Genomic DNA, 26,099 nt, shown 5'->3' on the forward strand with positions numbered 1-26,099 from the left:
AAACATTTATTTGGGGTATGCCAAGACTTATCGCGATAAAACGCAATGGATATCCTTATCGCGATAAGGATATCCATTGCATCTTATCGCGATAAGATTTATCCAAAATCACCCTGAAAACTCCATTCGGAATCGTCGGTATATAAACTAATAATATAATTGTCTTAGGAGACAACCAATTCTTAGCTCTTAAAGAAGATAAGCTAGTAAAGGTAAATCTTATAGCAAAGCCAAAGAAAAAGCTTAATTTAATAACACTATTACTCTTTAATAGATATATCCTCTCCCTAAATAAGGATTCTATTNCTTTACGCCAGNAGGGTTAAGGNAANAANATNAANATTATTAACNTNAATTCTCTAAAGTAAGGATATATAGAGTAACGCGCTTGCGGAGCTTATATCGCTTCTATCTATTAACCTAAGGCTTTATTTAATCTCTCTGTTGCCGCTTAACACCAGGAACCAACTAAGGATAATATTCTTGCCCTAAATAAGCGTCTTTTCTAGCAAATAAACCATCTTAATTGGGGACTACTTTATATGCCTATTAATCTTCCTACCACTAAGCTCTTTATATTTGTTAATAGATCGTTTGTAAATAATAAAGATTTTAGCTCCTAGTTGGGATATAAGATTATTATTACGAATAAATCTACTAGAGAGAATAACTTTATAATCTATAGTAATCTTATCTATTAGAGCTTAACTAAGAGCAAACGCGTTACTTAAAGCGTTTTAGCGTTAGAGATATATGGAATGGTTGGCGGAGTTAANATAGTAATTGCAATTAGAACTACCCTAAAGATAATTATAGATTAACTTATATTCCCTCTACAAGTGTTTAGTTAAGCTTAGTACTACAAAGGAAAAGCGCCTTATAATCGATATTATAGTACTTTAGCAATCCTATAAACAACGAGAACTCTTTAAGATTTAATAGATTAACGGCTAAGATAACCTAGCAGATATAATAACAAAGGTAAACCCAAATAAGGCTCTAGAGACATTTATTAACACAAACACTCTACGTATATAAGTTAAAGGTTAGGTTAAAAGGGAGTAGGAGCAAGACTTACGTTACAATGGCAATAGTTAACGGACACGTACTATGCGCTATTACGGTTCTAGCAGAATTTGGCAGAAGTCTATAGCTTAGCAGAATTTGGCAGAATTTGGCAGAATTCTATAGCTTAATAGAATTTTGCAGAATTCTATAGCTTAACAGAATTTGGCAGAATATAGTAGATTGCGGCAGATTGCGGCAAATTGCGGTCTTATAACTGGGCTTAATCGGAGGGCGTGCGTAAGGTATTGCGGGATGGTCATGTAACACTACGCTAGTTAAGCAGTATTTATATATAGGTAGTAACCACAAAAGAAGAGTTGCCAGTGTCGGGAATAAGGTAAGCGGTCGTTATATATTGCCGCGGCACTAGCGTGGTAAGAAGTCTTAGGCTCCTCGCCCTTCCTTATTTAAATAAGCAAGCTTTTAACCAACATCACTGTAACCTACTCGAGTAGTCATTATTGGTGAGTTACCCTGTGTGACCAACAATAAGCTTTAGTAATAAGCTAGGTTCGTAAGTTCTATTTCTTAGCTACTACTAGCCGTTCCTAGTGCTTAAGTAGTCCGTTTTTAAGAGATTATAGGCTAGTAATGTTCTTTACCTTTTTACGGTACTCCTATAGAGAGGGGGTTATTTAGTTAGCCTATAGTAGTTTATTAATAAGGTTAAGTTTAGGGGAGTTAATAGAATATATCTCGGCGCCTAAGGAGTTTATACTTAGTTCTACCTATATTTAGGGGTTAAGGTATTTTAGTTATAGTAGCGTCTAGGTCTATAATAAGATTTTTATAGCTATCTAGTTATCTAGGTCTTATTTACGCCTTATAAGAGTGTCCGTACGGTTTATAGCGCCTAGTTTATATATAATTAAGAAGTTAAACTAAGATAGGGTATCCGCCTAGCGTGCCTGCCGGGCTATAAGGGCCTTAGTTATTATAAAATATTCTAGGGCCTTATAATTTAAAACTACCTTAATCGGCTTAGGGGTCCCCTTTAGCTATATACGCCAATACTAAAAGCTAGAGATAATAGCTAGCATTTCTCCACTATAAATATAGTAGTTTAGCTTAGTATCTATTATAGTCTTTAAATAGTATATAATAGGGTACTATTCTCTATCCGGTTACTTCTAGAAAAAAATACCAGCTATTACGCTATTTAAGGCATTAGTTTCTAGTATTAAGGGCTATTCTAGGTTAAAATAGGTAAATAGGGAGGCTAATACTAGCCGTTTTTTAAGCTTATTAAAGGCCTACCTATATATAGCGTTAAAGTAGAAGGGCTGGTCTTTTCTAGTAAGATAATTAAGAGGCTAAGTAATTCTGCTGAAGTTCTTAATAAAGCGGCGGTAGAAGTTATAAAAACCTAAAAATAATTATACCTCCTTTACGGTCCGTAGGGGTGCCTATTAGTTAATTACAGCCGTCTTCTTTAGGTTAGCTTTAATTCTGTTTATACTAATAATAAAACCTAGGTACTTTATACGCTTAACACTAAACTTTAACTTCTTAATATTAATTTAGAGACTAGCCTTATAGAGCCGTTATAGGACTTTATAGACATACTCTTTATATTCTAGCTTATTCTTAAAGTAGATTATAATATTATCTAAATAGGCCGTATAGAAGTTGTTAAGGTAGTTAAAGAGTATATTGTTTATATACTGCTAGTATATAGTAGGTCTATTAGTTAGTCTAAATAGGAGTACTTTATATTTATACGTTCCGTAATAGGTCTAAAATATAATAAAATCCTTAGACCTAGGGTTTATTCTAATTTAGTAGAAGGCCTAGCGAATATTAAGCTTTATAAAGACCTTAGCTTTACTTATTTAGGCTAAAATCTTATTAAGTAGGGGCAGCGGGTAGTAGTCCTTATAGGTTATATTATTTAGCTTATAGTAGTTAATATAGAAGCGGAGTCCTCTATTTAGCTTTTTAATAAAGAGAATAGGTAAGGTAAAAAAGGCTTAGCTAGGCTTAATAAAGCCCTTATTTAGGTTATTAATAAGATACTGCTTTATAGCCTATAATTTAGTAATAGACTGCTTATAAAGGGGGCTAAAGCTAAGGGTATTTTCCTTACCCTGCTTAATCTTAATCTTATAGTTATATAATTAGTATGGTAGAAGTATATTAGACACTACTTTAGAGAATATATCCTTAAATTTCTAGTATTAATAAAGCAGCTTTTATTCTACCAGTTCCTCGTCTATAAGCCCGCTTTTTTATCTACTAAGCTTACTTCTCTTTTTCTTAATTATTTAATTAATTTTATATAAGCTTATTATAAAGGCGACGGTATTAGGCTAAACTAAGTTCTAATAGAATCCTACGGCACTAATATAGTAGATATTAACTAGTAGGAGGTCCGCTAATTTCCTTATAGCCATTTTTTAGACCCCCTCTGGAAAAATATTTTTCGCTTCGGTACGCGGGCTCGCTAAATCGCCACCAACTGTTTATAGTAATTGTAGCGAACGCATGTGCCTGCACGCAAGGGCCTTTTTAGTGGTTGCCCTGGAGAATCGCCTTGGTTGGCCAGGAGAACTAAACTAACGACGCACGCGCCCTCGCCCCCCGCTGTGGCCGCCAAAACGCGAATACAAAGCTGTTCCTGCACTTGCCGATGAAATTTGGTGATATCGTACGGGTGGAAACCTCACGATATTTGACAAAGATTACGACACTGCGGAGGATCGCGAAGTCTGCCAGAAGTAAAGTTCTTGCAGCCAAGCATGGGCGTTCGCTACGATTTCTAGCGAGCCCGCGTACCGAAGCGAAAAAATATTTTTCCAGAGGGGGGTGGAAGCTGGTCGTGCACATCGCTGTACTGCAACTGCCTACCGTACTCTTAAGAGAGCTTCCTGGTCACGGAAGGCGGTTACAGCTTAGGCGGCTTAAAGAAGCGCTCCCTTCCGTAACGCCTAGATTGGTATATAGAAGAGCTAGATAGCAGAGCAGCTTATATTTCTTAATAAATCGGCAGCAAATAAAAGGACTAGTAATAGGAAGTACGGCTAGTCACTAGAAGGGACTATATGTGGTATAGCACGCGTACTTAAGAGGTTAGAGAGGTAGAGCATTCTACCAGCGTTAGCAGTTAACGGATATCTTAGCTACCTCATCTTTTAAGGCTCTATTACCTCTGCTATATTTAAAGCCTTTATAGAGGATTAGGTACTACCTTATTATACATTATATCTAGGGCCACAATTAGTCCTTATTCTTAACAACGCCGCAATCTATAAATTAATTACCTCAGTGGACTCATACTAAGAAATCGATTGCGCTGTCGCGCTGAACTCCTTCGGATATTGATCGATTTCTTAGTCTGAGGGGCTTTGGCGAGATTTGTATGGAAGCATAAGCTTTTTTTATAAGGAAAACTCATAATTTTCAACAAAATTAATTAAAATCCCCATAACATTTTTTATAATAAAAATTATATTAAATTGCTTAGGAGATCTAGCTCTATAAATTATCACATTTTAGGCTTTTATACCTTTATATAGGCCCATATATAAAGGTATTTAAAAGTGCTTATAATTTTAACAATGGGAATTTTTACTTTAACGAAATTAATCTCAAATTTGGCAGGAGATAATGCAATTTAAAGGCCTTTAATATATAAAATAGCCTCCTAAAAAAAATTTACGAATTTTTTTTAACCTTATTTTATTATGTTGTGGAGGAAATCCCCTTGCAAAATCACTAAAACTATGATTTTTGCTTATGATTTTAACAAAACTCGCCAAAGGCTCTTAGACGTGATTGAGCGAGAAGGAAGACGGCCCAGCTGTTATTCCGACGCTAGCCAAAAAAATTACGTCTGAGCTCGCTAAGGTAAATAAATTTTGACTCAGCATGCTCAGACTAAGAAACCGATGAATATCCGCTACGCGGATAATCGAATATCCGCAAGCTAACCTATTTGATAGATCCATCTGTTTCTTAGTCTAAGCCACTTTAGCAAGCTTTTGGAAGCTGAGCCGCTCTGTTTATATAAGGTAATCTATTAACTTTAACGAGATTAATGTAAGTAACCACCACGTCTATTATCCTGTAAATACCTGCGTTAGAATTGCCTTAATTAGCTCTCTAATTAATAGATTTTCTAGAACTAACTGCTAGCCATAGGTGCATCTAAAAAGCGTTAAAGAAACCCCTCTACTTTGTCTAGCAGGAGCCAGTCTTCTTAAACTTTTAATAATAAACTACCCTCTCTATTAACCAACACCGCTAGAGGATTAAGAGATACAGCGGATATAGTACCCGAGGGCATTAGCGGTCTTATCTCACCCCTATTATCTCCCCTATCGTCTTCCCTATTACTCTCCTCAGCTTAAATACGGTCCTTAATAGCCTACTTACCGCTACCAAACTATATAGATCCCTAAGAGGATAAAGAAGTAGGAGTTAATGAAATACCCATAATATCCGCAATATCCGCTGATAGGATATCCGCTATAGAGAAGGTCTGGGTAATTATTAACTGTCTTAGGCTATAGCGGATGTCTATAGGAGACCTAGCGTTTAAATGGATTATAATGGCTAAAGGTTTATATAAGGCACTAAAGAAAAAAAGAGTAAGAGAGCTCCTTAGTAAACTCCTAAAGGATGCTAATATCCTAGATATTTATACTAAAGAGATAAAGAAACGCGGTATAGCGGGTACTAATATTGCTCTTACTATCTAGGGAGAGCTTAAAGAGCTAAGGGAGAAAGAGTTACTATTTAGCAGCTTTAACCAATATGCGGATATTAAGCAGCTTAACCTTAGGCAGTGCTATTAAGCCGTAAAGACTTACGCACCTATACTAGAGCATATAATTACAGTATATTAAGAGGGTTAACGCAAATATTCTCTATATAAAGGCCATGCGGTTCTAATAGCTTCTACGCTTATATTTAGCCTTTCACAAAACTCCGCAAATTATATCCTACGGCTGTTAGGGATATATCTCTAAGCTAATAGCGTTAAGCGCTACGTGCTTTCTATACTCTATAGGCTTAGATTAATTAATAATTATACTACTTTAAATCGGCAGAAGGAGCGGGTAGCCTAGAAGTTAAGGTTTAGCCTATAATCTCCGCGATATAGATATACACTAACCTATATATAGGTAAAAATCCGCTTAATAGGTACGGCTTCTAATACGATTGTTGTCTATAATAACCTTAACTACCTCTAACAAGTTTAGCATTAAACACTTAGGGATACTAGGATATTCTATTCGCGTACAACTGGTAAGCTTATCTTTAGCGTATATATACCTAATAGTGGGCTTTAATAGAGTATGCTTTATGCGGATATTCTAATTAAGTTCTCAGATATTATAGAGGCTTTAGGTAATCTACAAGACGAGATACGGAAGTAGATCTTAATAGCTTTAATCTATAAAGCTATTATAGAAGCATACCTAGGCCTTAATATATTACTTAGCAAAAACCTATGGTTTAAACATCTATATATACCTACTATTAATATAATACCCGCTGCGCGGACGTCTAGGCTTAACCTAGGACCTATTATAACTAGAGAGGCCTCTATATCTAAAACCTATAAGGTACTAGACAACATCTTCCTCTATTAAATAAATCTATAACGCACTAATAAAGTATTTAAAGAGCGACTGTTCCTAATCTATAGTAATTAAAAGACCGTAAAGCTTATTCGGTTGTATTAGGGAGAACGTACTAAGTTAATATCCGCCTATAATAGCCTGCGTTAGGCTCTACCTATTCTAGCTCTTTAGCACCTAAAGCTAAACTACCTATATATAGTTATACGGTATTACTATAGTGGCGAGCAATCAGCCTAAGAGTACTCTACGCTATATACCTATATAAACCACCTAGGTTAAAGGAATATCCTAGCTAAGCGCGCGCCGTTTCATTATATGGAGGAGCTAATTCTCTACAGCTTTAACGCTCGTATTATAGCGATGCTCCATACTTAGATTAAAGACTCCTATAACACTAAGTCGCCTATAGATATTAAGCGGTACCTTAAGAGTCTATCTCCGCAACGTCTATTAGCGGTGATTAAGGATATCCGCACAGCTATTTTCGGTTAGGAAGTCTCTTGGGCGGCCAACTATACCAGCCAGCCTACGGAACCGCGGCAAAAGGGTTACCCTAAGTAGGCTAGCAGTGCTATATCCTTATAGACACTTCCTAAGCCTACTAATATAGAGTTTTTAACGCACGTCCGCTTCTTATAACTAGTAAAGACGTATAAGGTCCTTAAGCACGCTATTAAGCTTGCGGATATCGGCCTACTTAGCCACGTACTCCCCCGTATCTATATTTATTTCGTAGGTAGTTAGAACAAGAACTATCTACTAAAGATATTACGTTTCTTCTAATTAACTTTAATAGATGCCTATTCCCCTAAGCTTTAGCAAGCTATCCTAGCGAATAGTCTAGTAAATAACCGCGGTAAATAGAATAGTTACTACCTAATAGATCTTAATAACGAGCTACTTAATAGGGAGCTAAAGCAGCTTATGTATACTTATAGCAATTCAACGTTTAACCTAGACTCGCTCTTTCGCTAGAGTATCTATATAACTAATTATATAGGGCCACTACGTATAAAGTTTAAGATCACGTTTAGCGAATGGATATCTACTTAATATACTATTAAATCTACTACGGCGGATATTTAATTGCTTGCTAATGCGATTGCCGCAGGTTCTATTATCCGCCGTTAGGTACAGTAAGTAAAGATAAAAGCGCTGCCTCTACTATAACTAGGTATCGAACGACTTAATTAATCTACCCTTAACGAGTTTAATTTACGGCTAGGCGGTAATCTTTCCGCCGTGTTTAATAAGCTTAATCTCTATAACAATAATAATGAGTTAAATGGCTTTGTATTACCTATTAACTTTACTTAAACCTAGCTTTAGCCTACGTATAAGTTGCTTAATAAGTAATATAAGATATTAGCCGCAAGCTATTACCACAGCCGTTTAATATCCGCTATAGTTAGTAGCACTAGTATATATTCCCAAGTAATTAATATTATTAATTAATTAATCTATCTAGTTCTAGGCCGCGCTTACTAGGGGTATAAGGTAGAAGGGAAAAGGGAGCTATTGTCCTAATGGATATCAGCTACTGGTTACAATATCCGCTTAGCGGATATAAGGTAAACTTACCTAGTATTAGCTAACCCCACCTAATATCAGCTAACCTCGCCTAATATTAGCCCGCTATATACTAATTAGCGTTGCCGTTAATTTCGTCTAGTGCTCTTTATATACGTTTACCTCTATTTAATCGCGCTAATTGCCTCTACGGTACCAATATAGACGTATCTAACTAGTAGGTTGCTAGCGGTATAAATATATTTAACGGCTAGTATAAGGGTAATAATAAAGGAGTAGGAGCTGGAGACCCGAGAGTTGGCGAAGGTATAGGTATATCCTCTTCCTAAGTTATTAGCAAGAGGTCTATAGCTAACTATTAACTAGCCTATAATATATTAGCGCTATAGCGAGGCGCTAATTGCTATGGTGCTAATATTTTAAATCTTTTATTTAAAACCTGCGAAGCCCGTATAAGAGCCTATAATAAGCGCTTATTCGCAGTAGCGTGCTGCTCTAACGCTTGGGAAAACCGCTCTAATATCTATATAATTAACCCAAAAGAACCTAAGGGTTGCCCTATTTCTTCCTACTTTTACTTTTATTCCTTATTTGCTAAAAGCTTAATAAGGAATAGAAGATCCTCGCCGAGGATATCGGGATCCCACTCAGGCATTACTTACCTTAATGATGCTGTATCTAAAACTTACCCTATATTATAGAGGCGACAGAGCTGCTTATTCGGTATAACGTAATTAACTATAGGCGTTTATAGTATATCCTAATACCTAGCCTCCGCCTATTGTATAAACCACCCCTATACGTTGCTTAATATAGGCTTCTAGCGGGTTTTCGCGATATCCGTACTAGCTATAGTACAGATATTATACTCACAATCCGTAAATATTGCTAGGTTATAGTTACTGTAATACAAGTCTTTACTAATAGTAGACTGTGGGTCTCTATAGTATATAAGTTATATCGCTTATAAGCATACCTAATTTTCATTAACTAGCCGCCATAGGGTGAACGGCAGCTTACTACGCAACTGCGCATTAATTAACCGCTTCTTTAGGCGTAGGGTTAGTACGATAAGCTCTTTAGGTAGGCGTACTATAGAACTACTAGGGCTTAACCTACGCCCGCTTCTTGTATCTACTAACCGCTTAGTACTAACCGACGCTATAGATGAAGCATCGCTTGTAATATCCGCAGTCTCTATATCTTGTCGCCCGCGGATATTATTGCGCAGCGCGCTTACGCGAAGATTGCCTATACGCTGAGGTTATATATGCTTAGAACCACCTAATTTATTATAAGGACCCCGCCAGCGGCTCTTAACTATAAAGATTGCTTTGCCTAAGAGGCCTTCTCCTTAGCCTACCCGGCTAAACCGCTGTATTAGTATATTATAGGATTTATAGCGAGGCATTCCATATTGGATAGAATAGTAGATATCTAGGATATTTACGCCGTGTGCTACTGCATCTAATGCAAGTAGAATTTGAATTTAAGACGTTAGGCGCGTATATTTAGTATATAAGCGATCTTTATTAATATCCGTAAGCGTTATATAGTAGCTCTGCACCGTTTCTCTAATAACAGCAGCATTATAGCCGCGATAGATTAACTAGCTATAAATAGTATTATAACAGGAAGCTATCCACTCCTTAGAATTAAAGAAGATAATTATCTTTAAAATTAGTTAAAGTTAATTAAACTATTGGCGGTATATCCGCTATACGGATATTAAGCGGCTTCTTAATTGCTTGCCCTTTCCTTAGTTACTATTACTAGCAATATACAAATATACTAGAGCAGTAGTAATAGTAAAGTAAAGAACTTAAAAGTCCTTTTTCTCTTACACGGTCATAACCCTCCGTATAATCTTTAGCTCTAGCCGATTAATTAGGGTTTTAATAACTTATATATTAGGTTTAAACCTAGCCAGCTTATATACAGTCCAAAATATAAAGGGGTTTAGCGTTGCGGTATATATAAACTAAGGCCTATTAACTAAGACCAAACGTACTTTAAAGAGTTGTGCGTACGCTATACGGAAGGTCTCTCCCCAATTAGTAAGCAGGTATACTTTATTAACTACTATAAGGGCAATATAGGAACGAAACGTCGGGTCTATTAGAACCTTATATAGCTTATTACTAACCAAAAGTTCTAGGGAGATAAGGATATGTGTATAGCTGCGTATATAGATATCCTTAATCAGCTTAGCGGATATTGTCTTCCCCTATATATAAACAGGTTAAACATAAGGTAGCTTTATAATCTTTTTTACTTACTCTAATTCAATTGCGTTAAGTGGAAGAACAATAATAATAACTGCATTAGGTATGAGATATAGTAGTGCTTATATTATTATACTCTTACTAAAGGACGTCTTTGCCATAAGTATAAGATCTCACCGCTTAAATATCAGCACCCTTAGGGCCTTAAGCTGCTCCGTATAACCGCGGTACGGATATATCTCCGCAATAGCTTTATTTAGCTTACTTATTTAAAGCTTATAAGAGCTGCTTATAAGCTAGGGTAGCTCCCTCTATAGGCTATATAGCCGTAAAGACCGCTAGGAATCCGTTTTAATATAATCCCTAGCCTATCACGTATCACTAGCTTATTAATCTGCTTAACTAGCTTATAATTTATAACCTCTTCGCCTTATCCGCTTTAATAGAGGCATTAGTAGATAGCGCTTAAAGGCAGCGGAGGAAGAGTAGAGGGTTAGATAAAGGCAGGGAGGGCTTAAACACGTTATAATAGATAGATCTTAATAGGTTTTAATTGTTGGACCATGGATATAATAGATAGAGAGTGGGTAGTTGAGATTAACGCGTCGTTAGTGCGGATATTGCTGATTATTCACTTTAGTAATCCGCATTACGGCTATTTTGAAATTAATATTAGGAACGGGAAGGCGGGGAGACTTCTTACGTAGACTATTCGATTCGCCGGAGCTTAATATATAATTAATAGATTTTTTAAGCTACCTAAAATCGTTAAAATAATAAGAAGTAAATATCCATAATATTAGCTATGTGGATATCGCGACGTGCGTTATAAATATCGGCTAAAGTGTCTCAGACCACAACGGGACAGATGGCCTAAACTGGTTTAGTGCCATCGGGCCGGATTTATCCGGCCTCCCATTGTGGTCTAAGCATGCTGAGACAAAAATAAATTAACACGGCTTTAAGAGCTTTGTAAGCAACACGGCGTTTTACTAAAATTCCTACTACTATACTCGCCAGATTATAATCCTATTAAGGCTACGTTTAGTAATATTAAGGCTTAGATTAGAAGGAACTAGCGGCTAGTTAAGGACTTTAAGAGCTTTAAGAGCTTCTTATATTTTACTATTAGTTAAGTATATAGTACGCACGCAGGAGCTCACTTCCGAGAAGTAGGATATATTGTAGATTCATAGATAGACACTATCTTAACCGCTTAAACTTTAAGATTAAAGGCCTAATTCTATATAGCGTTCCAATCTTAAAGCTATAGGTCTCCTACTAATCTAACGTTATGCCTTTACCTAGCTTCTATAACTTTAGCGAGTTAATATTCTATTCTTCCTCTACTAACTTATCCTTAATTAACTCTAAAATAGCCCTCTACCTCTCGCTATTAAACTCTAGCTAATTAGCCAGCCACTTAAAGAACTGGCTAAGTAGCTTAACTGGATCTGTCTCCGACTAAACAGGGCTTAAGTTTTGGGGTGCTTTAACATTTGAATATGGCGGAGGATATTATTAAGGAAGGTAAGGATTTTAACCTATAGATTTAAGCTCCTTTATAAGTATAACTAACGCCAGCTTCTTAATATGCGATATAGTAGAATCTTTCTTCTCTACCACCGGCTCCTTCTAGCTCTTCCGACTCCTCTCCCTGTAGTTAACTAAGTTAACAATAAGATGTTACGACGGCTGCTTAATAGTAAAGTTACCAGAGAGAAGCTCCTTATTCTACCGCTAGAAGTTTTCTATACTAATAGGATAATAGTTAATTGCAGTATTGGGTAAGTCGGGCAACTTCTTATCCTACTAGCACGTCTTGCCTTTATTACAGCAATATACATTTATATAAGGCTACCTATCTGCAATCGCCAGTATTCTATTGCTAGAAGCCTCCTCAGCAGTAAGTACGTTAGGTAGATTGGTAAGTTAAGCTTATATAGCTGTCCTTCTGCCCACAGGCCTAATAACTACTTACTAACTTAGAGTTACGGCAGGAGCCTAAATCTCTAGCTCCCTCTCCTTAACTAAATATAAGGTAAAGTTTAAGGATAGAGACTTTAACGGCTAGCGCTTGTGCCACTCCTTAATTACGGCAAGAGCTTAATTTAGATCCTTACTTAACCAAATATCTTAAGGGCAGCAGTCGGTTCGCCGGGCCTTCTTATAGGAGGCAACAGCTTAGAGCTGGGTGATCTTAAACTTCTGTGGTAATAAACGTTGTACGGTATTATTCTGCCATAGATCTAGCTCAAAGTAGTATATATTTTTGGTGTCAAATACAGCTGACTTTATGCCAGGAAGAGACTTATTTTTACTACTCGTAACTGCCTCCAAACACTTGTAAAGCGTGCAGGCGGCGGCGGCGGCGGCGAGTCTATATCCTCATCTTCCACCTCTACAGGCTCCTTGGTATTCTCATCCTCGCCCTTATCGACCTCATCCGCGGATATAGGCTCTACGGGCGTTGCCGGCGACAGCGGCGACGGCGACGGCGACGGCGATGGTGACGGTAACGGTGACAGTGACGGTGACGGTGACGGTGACGGTGATGGTACTGGTATTGTCTTCTACCTCTTCTTTACTACCTTCGCCTTCCTCTTCGCCTTCTTCCTAGGCGGCTGTAAGATAGCAGAAGCAGGCATAGATTGAGCCCGCTTTTGTTTGGAAGGCTTTAGAGTACAACCCAACAATTGAGTAGGCTGCTGCTGTTGGGGCGCCATAAGATGCAACACCAAGATTTCTATATAATCGACTTAACTAGGCAACGCGCCAGCTTCAATATTTGGGCACTTACAATAGGTGGTTAACGTATTATAGGTGGTTAAAATCGAAAGAATTACCCCTCATACAAATTTTGGTGGGGGGCGATGCGGCTCTTTCGCGTCCTAAGCGAGTTACCGATCTTTTGCAACAGACAGTATTGCTACAGCTTGGTGCACGAGGGCTCCAAAATTTTAAATTCGGTTCGCGCATCCAATCTCGCTTGATTGCCACCAGCTATACATAGTAATTGTAGCGAAGCCGTATGCTTGGCTGAAAGAACCTTGCTTCTGGGGGACTTAAAGCTATTCGCGATCGGCCTTCCTCCGCAGCGTTGTGATCTTTGTTAAATATCGTAAGGTTTCCTCCTATACTATTTATAATATGGCTCCGCGAATGGGCCTATATTAGTACGCCCTGGTTAAGGATCTTCTTTAACTTGGAGTAACTTAAGCGGAGTATGCCTCTACTGCTGGTTATACAACTCGCTTAATTACCGTGATTAGGAGGAACTTATGGATATTTAGATTAACTCGGGCACCTCTAAATGGTAAAGGTGGCCAGTTTTTACTAAGTAATTGAATGATCGTGGTTATACTAATGCGGCTAGAGGAAAAGCCAACTTTCTTTAGTGATAAGTTATAGTGGTTAATCTATAATGTCTTTGGTGTTATAATAAGCCGCTATATAATATTTCGAGAGCTTTATTTAGCTGGCTGGATAAGAAAGCGGGTAAGCCAATTAGATCCTCCCGTAGACCTTAGAGAGTAGCTTATACAAAGTAGTGTCGCCAGGTAGCCCTTAAGCGTAGCTCTTATAACCATAACATATATTTCGCCATTATATTATAGTATACCGCCAATCAATTGGTGTTTATAGATGAGTTAGGTGCGGATTTAAAGACGGGCGTGCGGAAGACTAGCTGGGCTCCCTATGGTGTTGCACTAGTATTATATACGCTATATAATTGGGGTGAGACGAGGCTTAATATGCTGCCTGCGTATACAGTTAACGGCGTACTAGTAGCCTTAGTATATGAAGGCTTAACGAATGGTAAAGGCTTTAAGTTTTAGGTGGTAAATACTCTTCTACTATGGTATAATTGCTTTCCTGCTAAGCGATTAATAGTAGTTATAGATAACGCCAGCTTTCATTACTTAGAGAGGATGTAGGCTCTTTTTAACGCCTTTAGTGTTAAGCTTGTGTATTTGCCTATATACTTACCTAATTTAAATCCAATTAAAGAGTTTTTTGGAGAGCTAAAAGCTTTTATTTGGTGGGAGTGGTTCTCTTAGGTAGAGCACCCTAAAAGCTTTAGCTATAACTTTAAAGCCTTTCTTTTTTAGAGTGTAAATAAGGTTAGTAGCAAGAGCAAGAGCGCGAGAGGATATTTCCGACATAGTGGGTACAATTGTTAAGGTTTTTGGTGTAAGGGAAGATCGATTTTTAGTAGCGTTTTTGACTATATATAATACTTGTAAATATAGTAAAGGCTTTAATCTCTTATATATATAGGGTGTCTTTATTACTATAGAGGCGCCAGTAGTAATAGAGACACCCTATATTCTGCTAATTATCTATATCTTAGAAACTTCCTTTAAGCTTAGTACGACGCTTATTTGCCCACTTCTTTAAATCCTTCTATAGCCGCCTTATAACACCTAATTTAACACTAGCCCTTATAAGTTCCTTAATAGGATTAGCGCTATTAGATTTATTACATAGGAGCTCTAAGTCCCATCTTAGATCGCGGATGATTTTATGTGCCGCCTTAAAGTCAGCCTCCTAATTAAGATCATTAGATATACTCTGCTTCTAATATATAAAGAACTCCTCTAAATCCTTTACGCGGTTAACACCTTATGGGCGGCGTATTAGTAATATAGGTAAGGATAATAAGGTTAGTCGGCTTGCTGGTGTAGGAGTTTACTAATTTAGTACTAGGCCTATAAAACTAATGTGAAAGTAATTAATAACGCCTGGAGTACTAGTAGTAGAACTCTTACTAGAGGCTGATTGGCGTGCTCTTCTATTATTGTTTCCTCCTTATACCGCTCTCTTAGTAAGCCGCGTAGTAAGCTTATAAGGTGGATTCTAAATATTTGTAATACCCTACTGGATACCAGTTACCTATTCTCTTAAGTCCTTATCTATTAATTTAACGTCTACCTGGCTAAGAACGTAGCACTAATTAATATTTAGGCAGCGTTTCTTATAATGCTAATATCTAGTAAGCTTAACCCGTAATCCTATTAAATCGGTAGTATTACTAGCAGGAGGTATGTAAGGCGTTAAGCTCTGCTCTAAAATCTGTAAGGGCGTTAAAACTTTATTATAGAGTTAATTAAGCATTAATAGATGAGAGCTAACTCTAGAACGAGAGGCTGCTGGTTAATTTGCAGCTGGGGTATATATAATTAAGAGGTTAACGGTAAGAGCCTTAGTCGCGCTACTTCTATTAGTATGCTTCGCCCACGATATAAGCTGGGTATTAATCTTCTGCCACTAGGCTGCAACCTTAACTTCTATTACGTTAAACTTAACGTTATAAACGCCTATGTACTAAGTGTTAACTTTAGCCTTAATTAGCTGGAGCTTAATATAAATACCTTACTCTTAATAATATAGTTCTCTCTCATAAATAGGAAAGACTTGGAGTCGCTAAAGATTATAAAGCTGAAGGCTTATACTAATAAGAGTCTCAGTAAAAGGCAAATCCTTTAGGTATTAAATCACTATATTATAATTATAAGTAATAAACACGCCGCTATTTCTCCTCTCTATATTACTAATCTTACTCTTAAAATATAGGTAAGGCGGCGGCGGAATTAGCTTATTCTTATACTTACTTAATAAGCGTAAGCGAGCCCTTAGGGGTAAGTGAGAGGCTAACGGTAAGTAAGTAATTGGAGAAGCACGAGCCTAAGGAGGATAAGCCTAAGAAGCATAAGCAACTTCCTAAGAGGTCGTAGCTTAATATCGTGGTGTTAATATTAGTGGCTCCTGTGTCGAATACGGTGATTTGTAAGATCTTAACTAAGGCAATCTGCTAAGCTAACTTTGGTATACACGCCAACCTTCTGCCTCCTCCTTAGTAGCCTCTACTGCGGCTTCCGGATTGTTATCCATTTCCTTAAGCTCCTCTAATATAAACCCCTGCTAAACGGCGTTGTATTCGCGTTTTAGCGGCTGTTGTATTATATTTAGGCGATAGCTGGACGGTAGTAGGGGCCTAGGTAATAAGAAGGAAGGAAAGTAGCTTTATTAAGTTCGTTAAGAAGGAGGACTCTCGCCCATTAATTGAGCTGCTGTGCGTTTTAAAGAAGGATGCATATTAAGGGCAAATTAATGATACTACAACATGACTTTATAGGCAAGTTCTGTATGGCTTTAATTTGATTGTCCCTAGTAACCAGGACGATCCTTGCGTGTAGGCACATGCGTTCGCTACAATTACTATGTACAGCTGGTGGCAATCAAGCGAGATTGGATGCGCGAACCGAATTTAAAATTTTGGAAAAATATTATTTCGCTTCGGTACGCGGGCTCGCTAAATCGCCACCAACTGTACATAGTAATTGTAGCGAACGCATGTGCCTGCACGCAAGGACCTTTTTGGTTGCCCTGGAGAATTGCCTTGGTTGGCCAGGAGAACCAAACTGAGGACGCACGCGCCCTCCCCGCTGTGGCCGCCAAAACGCGAATGCAAAGCTGTTCCTGCAGTTGCCGATGAAATTTGGTAATATCGTGCTGGTGGAAGCCCTACGATATTTGACAAAAGATCACGACACTGCGGAGGAAGGCCGATCGCGAAGTCTAGAAGTAAAGTTCTTGCAGCCAAGCATGGGCGTTCGCTACGATTGCCAGCGAGCCCGCGTACCGAAGCGAAATAATATTTTTTTTCAGAGGGGGGGTGGAAGCTGGTCGTGCACATCACTGTATATACACATAATATTAAAATTATTTTAATCCTTTTAGTAAAATAAGGTTAGTAGAAAGTTTAGCTAAAATTTCATTTATATATAAAGCGGTATTCTTTACTCTATTTAATAGTTCTATTAAACTACTTAGCTAAATAGGAATTACTTTAATTATATCTAAGATATTGTCTTAAAGTCCTTTTAGTAAAGTATTTATTTCTAGTAGATCTAGAGACACCATTCTACTAGGAGTTGGTAACTGTTTAATATCTTTTATAGGAAGCTCTGCTAAATTATTTAATTTAGGTCTAATTATTTAATCTCGAAGTACCCTCTACAGAGGACCCTAGAGAGTAGTGAAACTAGGTTTAACTATACTGAAATCGATGTCTAATAGTAATCGTCACGGTTGACAAATGGAAACTGGTTGATAGGGTTTTACAAGTCGACAAAGATTGAGTCCAACGCTAGCCGGCAGTAGACGCCGCCTCCGGACATTGGCGGTTGGACAGGGTAAAACTGAGCAAATTGGTAAAATGACAAGCGCGAACTCAGTCGAGGCCTGCCTCTCAAAAGATCATCTCTTCTTCTTCTAAAAACTCCTAGTACTTGCCACGCGCAAGTTTAGCGGAAGGAAAGATGTTGAAGCTTGTACTATTGGTGCCTCTACTGTTTGGTGCCTGTTCTGTATGGTGTCAGTGAAGGTTGAATGTGGACGCGTGCCAAAAACTGCTCAGGGCGGTTCAAGCTGAGTGCAGGACTGCACAACCACAGCCTGGGGCAGCTTACTCATAGCTTCGTTTAAAATAGGATGTACTTACAAGCAAAGTATGTTGTGTACAGAATACCCTACATAGTCACATGCTGCTTGTATATAGCCTACCCCTGAGCCTGGACTGTCAATACAAGCATCTTCATCTACAGCAAAATACCCCCTAGCTTAACTCTAGCTTACCTACTACTTAGGCTTGTTTGTCAGTCTACGTCTCTTAGATGTGTAGTCGTGAACCCAACCCAACCGCTGCTGCGTCTCGCCCTGGAACCTCATACCCGTCTCAAGCGAGTAAATACCATTTCCAAAATATGTCGAGACGGTCTCGCGCTTCCGCTCCAAGATCATTGGATATGTTTGTTCCGATTCCGCAAAGTCCCGTGCACGATACTGTTGGAATGATTTCTGAGCACGATTTAGCACTATTCGTACCCCACCGTCGTCGTCATCGCCGTCGCCGTCACCATGAGCATTCAGCAAAGTCACCTGGCAGTCTTTCGCAGCCCATTCTGGGAGTTGGGTGAGAGTTTCAGATGTCATAAGCCCATCCTCTCGTAGCTTCTGGAGCACGACTGCTCCCGAATTGGACTGTTCCAATTTTGAGATGGACCGGATACCGGTGGATTCAGCGGTGCTGATAAGCATGCCAGGATCATGGATTGCGGGTTTGGTAGCGTTTAACAGGTACCCATCGAAGGCATTTGATCCACTGGCCTGGAGTGCAGTCGAGTTACTGCACCAAGTTGTTTTTGGACCTCTTTTGTGATTGCGTGAAACCTTCGCATTGAACTTACCCGATGAACCCGGCGTGTTCCGAAAAGAGGCGATTGGTTTCCCGCAAAACAACCTGCCACAGGCGGAGAATTGGACATCTTTTCCCAAATGTACCCCTGTATTAAGGAGATGAATCGATTGTTCTGTTGCAGACTCTAGTTCAGCCTCTTGCGCAGCCCCAAACGAGACCAGGTACCATACCTTGATGCGAGAAATCCCACAGAGCGGTGTCGTAGTTCCTGTCATCCAAGACCTCTTTGCAGCCGTGACCGTTGTCCATCACTATGTTACCCCTATTTATGAATCCGACCATAGGTAGGTAGGGGTGCAACAGCACACCAGAGCTTAGGATATGGTCCTTCTTGTGTCCGTTGCTTTCTGTGACGCTCGGCTTGAAGGCTATAGCCGCAGTATATCGATAATCTGGCGTCGAGTCTGATAGCGCTTGCTTATCGCGGTATACTGTAATGAGCCCTAAAAATGATGAGTGGCGTGACGACAAGTCAACAAGATGGCGAGACTGGTGCAGAGTAATCAGGAATTCCCCAGACTTGGAGATTTGCATTTCGTAGCCTTTTTCAAACTCAGCCAAATCAAGCTGAGAACGCGGCCAACCGGGAGTGTCCTCCAAACACATGTCGAGGCGCTGGTACTCTGAATGGAATACCCTAGGTTTGGTGGGGCTCGCGAAATGTCCCCATTCTGTTGTTTTGGCGATGATTCCAGGCACTGCAAGGTGGTTGAGATCTCCACTAAGCGCCACGGGACAAAAGACAGAATTTTCGCCGGAATCCTGAGACTGCGTGGACCACGCAAGTCCGTCAAGAGCAAGAACCGTCTCGTGTATTCTTTGTCTCGAATTGATGATCCAAAGCTCGTAAATAATACTCCATTCCCCGTTAATTCTTCTTCACAACAGTCAGCCAGTACTTTGGTGTTTAATTTTAATGATACCTACCTTGGAAGGCGTAATTTGACGACCCCCATTCGGACGCCATCTAAAGACACTTGAGATTTCAAACAGGCGCTCGTGCCATCAACACGCTCGTTTGAGACAAAGTGGGAAACAGTAGAGCCGGCAACCGACATCCAAAACGGAGACCTGGTAAATGCAGAAATACTGGGCTCCCATATTTCGTTTGGTGTGTCCTTGAGGACCACGGTCCAGCTGCTGTTCAAGCTCTCCAAGTCCAAAGCCAGGCGCTGTAGATGTCGCAATGCTTTGGCAATGAGATCCCCACCCTTGGTGTTCCTCGAATGGACCGGCAATAAGAAACCCTTGCAAAGCAGATTCTCGTTAGGACCACTTCCAATCTGAGGGGCGTGGTTGTTCATCCAGGAAGCCTCTATCCAAACGGTGACCGCACGCTTGCTTGAGATAAAACTGGAGACTAGGTCCATTATAACGAAGGAATCATCTAGAAACTTTGCTGGAGCGGCAATAGCAAGTCTAATGCAAAACAGGAGGTGATGGCTCCAGAATTGTGAAGCGTACTCTAGGAGAGGATATCGCTCTCTCTGAAGATTTCGATCTGGGGTTATTTGAGGGGATCCTCCAAGTGGTTTGGCTGGTACGGTATAGTACAGATATGACAAGCAGACGCATGCGCACGAACGGTGGATGGCAAGTCCTTTTGCGTCGGCTCCCGCATCCGCTCCACTCGGACCGATGTGGTCTTGCTCAGGATCGGTGATGTACTCCAAAACTGAAAGATGGATGAAGCGCACTGTATTATCGCTGGCGATCTCCATTAACGCCCCAGACATGTGACTTAGCGTCTTTGCGAAGTTGGGGATAATATCATCCTGCTGCACACTCCGATCCATGGGGATGACTATTGCATACATCAACTCCTCAACTTTGAGGGGTCGACAAGAATATGCAACAAATTCGAAAGCTCGAGTGATACCTGAAACTGCCTGGTTTGAAGGCTGATCTTTCAAAGACTCCAGAATGGTTCTGTAAAGGGAGTCCAATCCCTTTAGCCGATTCAAATTTTCGATGGCTTCAGATCTTTGCTGGATGCTTATGAAAGGCAGCTGGAGATATTTCAGGAATAGTACTACCCACAGGAACATGCCGCTTGATCGAGAAGATATCTTCCTTACGGTTTCTTCAACGTTCGAGGATGCGGGCAGGCCGCCCTCATCAATAAGGTTTGCGATCTTGGGGTAGAGATAACTGCAAATATCCTGGAAGTTGTCTTTAGCTTCCAAATCCAAGGAAAGCGAGGTTCTGGCCAAATCGGTTGGGATCTTTACGGTAGGCCTACAGAATAGGACAACGCTCACCGAAGAAGAGATGGACTGAATCTCTGTCATCGTTTGGAAGAATTTGTCCTGGTCAGTGCATTCGTCCACTCCGTCAAATATCAGGATAGCTCTTCCCTTGCGTTGGATCAGGAGAAGTAGAGTTGAAAGAACCTCCCGGTATGAAGCGTGAAGCTGAGCCCCTTGTTGCTGGTTCCAGATGACTGATGCTATGTCGATGCTATCCTTGTCGCCGCTAAATATGTGCAACAACTGCGTTAGAATTGTCCGGAAGGCGGCGCCAGATTCAACAGTATTCGGTCTTTGCTTATCGAAGTAATAGAAGGCAACGCCCGCCTCAACGTTATTTTGTGTAGATATACTTTGGTATCCTGGCGCGTGGAGCTTCTGAAGATATTCAATCAACGTGGTGCATATGGTCGTTTTACCGTAACCTGGTTTTCCTAAGGATAAAACTCAGCCAAATATTTTAAGCGTACTAGTCAAGAATGATCATACCCTGTACAGTAAGTAGGTTATACCCATGCCCTTGCAACCCAGTACCCAATCGTCCGAGCCAACGCTTGACAGTGATATTGGCGAGAAACCATTCGTTCGTGTACGGTGTCCGGCGACTTTGAGCACTCTCGAACAGATCGAACCAATCTGGAGGGTTTATCCATTGCCTGAGTTGCTGTAGGCAACGCTCTGTGAAAACGTCAGTCTCGAGCTAACCTGGCACCAATTAGCACACTTGCCCATTTGTTCACGTTCTCGCCGTTCCGTTTCCTCGTTACGTGCGCCTGCCCATCGCACTTCGATCTTGCGCAGCATTGCCTCCATTCTGGCAGAGGAATCAATCTGTTCAACATGTGAAGAAACCCTCATTTCAAGATCCATGAGCTCTCGATGCTCTCTCCAATGCGTCAGTAGCGTGTCATATCTGACATCAAACGGTTTCCAGTTAATCGAGTATTCGAACGAGTTCTTTAAACGGAGGATTTCTTAGAATGTCAGTACAAGGGTTTCCAGCGGTTTAACAGATCTCATCATACTCGACCGCTTCTTAGACAGTAATTTGCAGGCATTAAAGCAAAATTGAATAAGGTCGGAGTAGATATACGCCAGGGCTCTCAATAGGCGGTCAGACATATCTTTGGGCTGGTTTCGACTTCGAAATCGCAGACTCTCCACGTACTCTTCATAAGCTGGCAAGAGCATACCCATATTCTCGAACATGTTACAGATCCTTTCGAGGAAGACGGTATGGTTCACTCCGAGCTGTTAATTTGAGGACGGACGTCAGCCTTAGCGCCCAACCTCTCCGATCATGGACATATTACCAAAAACACAAGGCGTATGGAGCCCCACGCAAGACCAGCGAACTCTGGATGCGTCTGAACGAATATATTGATGATTTCGAAGTATGGTTCTAGTTTGTTCGATAGGCCCTGTATCTTTTTGCAGCATTTGGTGAGAAGGCTGCTATGAGATGGATGGTTCTTCGTCTGCTGTCCAATGGCCTCAAGCATGGACTTTGCATCCGGGAATTCCTTGAAGACTCGCCTGTCATCGTCCGAGAGTGCAGATCGGAAGGATGCACAAGCATTCTTAAAAACTTCTTTGGGGTCCACTGTCCGGTCGCTAAGGGCTTATCAGCATGATGAAGTTGCGCCATTAGACTGCTTAATCTATCTGCGAAGTGTCTGCCGCAATGAAGAGAGAACCAAAAGCCTACTCTGTGGGAGAAGTCATTCTGCCTAGAAGTCACGCTACAACTAGATTCAATCAAACTGTACGACGGTCAATCTTTCGGGCAGCCACGCGACGGCCCGATCGGTGTTTCGCAATATTTGCAATTTCCTTTCGCTGAAGGATTTTCAAGGAAGCAAAGGGCAAAGACTCTCTTAAGAACATTGTACGGGACAAGAAGAGAAAGGCGAGGTTTTTCTCAGGGTAAGATCTAGAGCGGTGCGTCTCGGGGTTATCTCATAAATCAGACGCTCCGTAGTAGAATTTTGACCGAACTTAGTTAGATCAACACGTGCTTGGTTACGGGGCAGGATACCCCTATATCTGCTCCCTATATTTTAAAATTCTACAGCGGAGCGCCTGAGAGCTTATGGGCGTCCGTGTGGTAACGAAGAATTTTGCAAAAAAATATTTTCCTTTTTGCGAGCTAAGCCTAACCACCATAGATATAATATATTTGTTTAATGTATTAGATTCTTAAAGTAATTATCTCCCTCCCTAGATATATTAGAGCCCTATATTTTTTGTAATAAGGCATAAGATACAGCGTCGCAGACGGAGAGTTGGATTTTGAAAGGAATCTTTGTAAATTTTAGACTGACCACCTATATCTAACTTTTGATATAACGTAGCTACAGTATAGCTACTAAATGGAGTAGATAGAGAAAACGGAGAGCTTATACCTCGTATTATTTTTAAAGTAATTAGACGTGGGGAAGGTGGTAAGGTTTGGCAGTGACTTGGTAGTGTAGTAAGTTTGGTAGTTAATTTTGCGACCATAAGCTCTCAGACCCTCGACAGAAAATTTTGGGTATAGGGAGCAGCACGCACGTGCCTCCCCTTTTTCTGCGAGGGGCAGCACCACAGCACCGCGCACAGACACAGACCTGGCACCAATAGGAACCAATACAAACCAATAAAATATCGGTTATCGGCAATATATCGGCAATATCATATTGCCAATATTGGGTAAAATATGAAAATAACCAGCTTTACGCAGCTTTATATTATAACAAAGCCTTACCACTTTATAGAAAAAGCTTTTTATTAAATAAAAAAATAAAATAAAATCCTCTTATGCAATTAGGGTAGCGGAAAACCCAATTAATATTATATTAATATCTCCTTTCTGCCCTTTCTCCTCATACGATAGTAACGATACTATAAAATAAAATAAAAATAGCAAAAGAGAGAGGAGACCCAGCAGTATAAATTCAGTAACTTTTATCTATTCCTTATCCTCTAGTTCCACGATCCGATCCTCACCCTCCAGTACTCCTGCTGCCGCCGCTATAGGCTAAGAATTCTTATCGTACGCCAAACATCGAGCCCTATAATCCCGCCACTTACAATTTCCACAGCATCCACTATAGAACCCTAGGAGACTCCGACACTTAGTAAAGGGGTAAGGGCCTACTGGACAACGCGGAGTTGCCATATAAGCCTCGCAGAACTAGCATTAATTAGCTCTCTACCTTATACAAGTAATATAGGTTGCTTGCAGTTATATTTAGAGATCCACGGCTCTAAATTAGAATTGCATTTATATATAAGGGCCTCCCTATCCGCACCTGCTTCTCCAATATACCCCCTGCCCAAGCCTCTACATTAATCGCCGGCAAAGCTTCTACCCTCTTCTACTTATCCTAAGGCTAGTTAGTTATATAGGTATATCGTATAAAGAGAAGAGTTTACTTATAGTATAGCAATATTACTAGAGAATATCTTGTATAGAAGAACGGGAAGTATACTAGATAATTATATTTCCTAATTCCTTATAAAGGACAACGTTAGTAGTTAAACTTATAATCTATTAAGTTTTAAGTTAGCATATATTTACATATGCCACCTACGCGCCTTTAGTGGTTACCTTTTGCCTAACATTATTGCATTTATATATCTTATACCCCTACCCCTTAGCGTTATATAATATATCTCTTATATACCTTCCCTCGTATAACATCCTCCTAAAAATTAAAAATTATCTTAAAGTAGGTCTCCCCTTTTCCAATCTCTTCCACATTATAATTGCTCTAATATTGCTGCCGTTATTAACGTCTTATCCTAAGTAACCGTACGACGACCTCCTAAAAAGATTATCTCCGGCTTATTACTTATCGATGGGATTAATAGGATCTCAATTGCCCAGCGCGAAAGTTACGGCCATTATTTTCGTTGTATGTCCTATAACCACCACTCTAATACAGGCATCTTAATGTCGTACAATACTGCTTCATTATAGTAATTATTAAATTCATCTTAACTTTAAGGCCGTATATGTTTCTACTTAATATTTTAACAAAGTTTCTTAAACCGATTTAGAGGCTAGGCCTAATTACTTAAAGAATTAGCTAGTTTCTAAAGGTTATCGTACAATTAAGAGAAGAATCAATTCTCTTAGCGGAATTTCTCCTAAAGGCTCTAGGCTTTAAGTTTATAGGCGATATATAGATTAATAGGATTATCGTCTATATCCTTAAGCTAGGTTATATAATGTCAGTGTGTCTAAGAGTTAGCGACGCTATCAGCTTCGCTGCTAAGAGGCTGCTAATATAAGCAGTCAGCTAGCTAACTGCTTTATAACAGTCAGCTAGCTAACTGCTTTATAACAGTCAGTTAGCTATAAGACTGCAGCTAGCTAATAGCTCGCTATCTTAGCAGTAAGATTTAGTAGTAAGTTAAAGCTTTTGGTAGGAGTTAAGGATATTCGGATAATCTGGTTGGTTAATTATACGCTAAGTAATAGGAAACCCATAGGAATCTCTCGCTTAGCCATAGTAAATAAAGCATTTTCCCTAATATCTCCATTACGCGCCGAAACCCGTGCCAAAGCTTATCATTTTATTACCTATACAAAATACAACGTATATTGCATTTCACGCATTAGCCAGGTACGTCAGGAAAAAATTTACCAGCATTTTTGCAGCATTTGGCGGCATTTGGCGGCCAAATGCGCAATTCGCGCACTGCAACGTGTAGCGTATGGTATTAACTTAGGTGCGGCATACTGCCGCATCCAACAACGCAGTGCAGCATACTGCCGCATCCAGCAACGCGGTGCAAGCATACTGCCGCATCCAACAACGCGGTGCAGCATACTACCGCATCCAACAACGTGGTATAGCATACTGCCGTATCTAGCAACGCGGTGCAGTATACTGCCGCATCTAATAACGCGGTGTAGTATACTGCCGTATCTAACAACGCGGTGCAAGTATACTGCCGTATTTAACAACGCGGTACAGCTAATTACGCATTTATAGCTACCTAGGTAAGTAGTACCTTTATTTTATTAAGCTCTCTCTATACTTAATACGCAATTAATATATAATACCCCCCTTACGCATTTTATATATCTTACTTACTTTAAGTAATAGATAAGCGTTACTCTTCCCGCGCACTTAATAGTATTTACTTAGTCTACGCGGTTAGTAGTATTTACCCATTCTATATA

At 39.8% G+C, this 26,099-nt stretch overlaps 1 protein-coding gene across 1 annotated transcript; it reads right to left on the bottom strand.

The window, feature by feature from the left end:
- Window positions 1–17,640: 17,640 nt before the first annotated feature.
- On the bottom strand, window positions 17,641–22,820 carry K441DRAFT_665513 (uncharacterized protein; the record flags this gene model as incomplete). Its single annotated transcript, XM_067649510.1, has 10 exons — window positions 22,632–22,820; window positions 22,237–22,537; window positions 21,949–22,174; window positions 21,652–21,897; window positions 21,413–21,601; window positions 19,602–21,357; window positions 18,845–19,551; window positions 18,053–18,786; window positions 17,919–17,988; window positions 17,641–17,782 (listed from the first exon to the last, which is right to left on the bottom strand). Coding segments are annotated over exons 1-8 (4,169 nt in total), but the record flags the coding sequence as incomplete, so codon positions are not given.
- Between the last annotated feature and the right edge of the window lie 3,279 nt (window positions 22,821–26,099).

This window comes from Cenococcum geophilum (genome assembly GCF_001692895.1).
Source record: "Cenococcum geophilum 1.58 unplaced genomic scaffold K441scaffold_43, whole genome shotgun sequence".
In the NCBI taxonomy this organism is placed as follows: domain Eukaryota; kingdom Fungi; phylum Ascomycota; class Dothideomycetes; order Gloniales; family Gloniaceae; genus Cenococcum; species Cenococcum geophilum.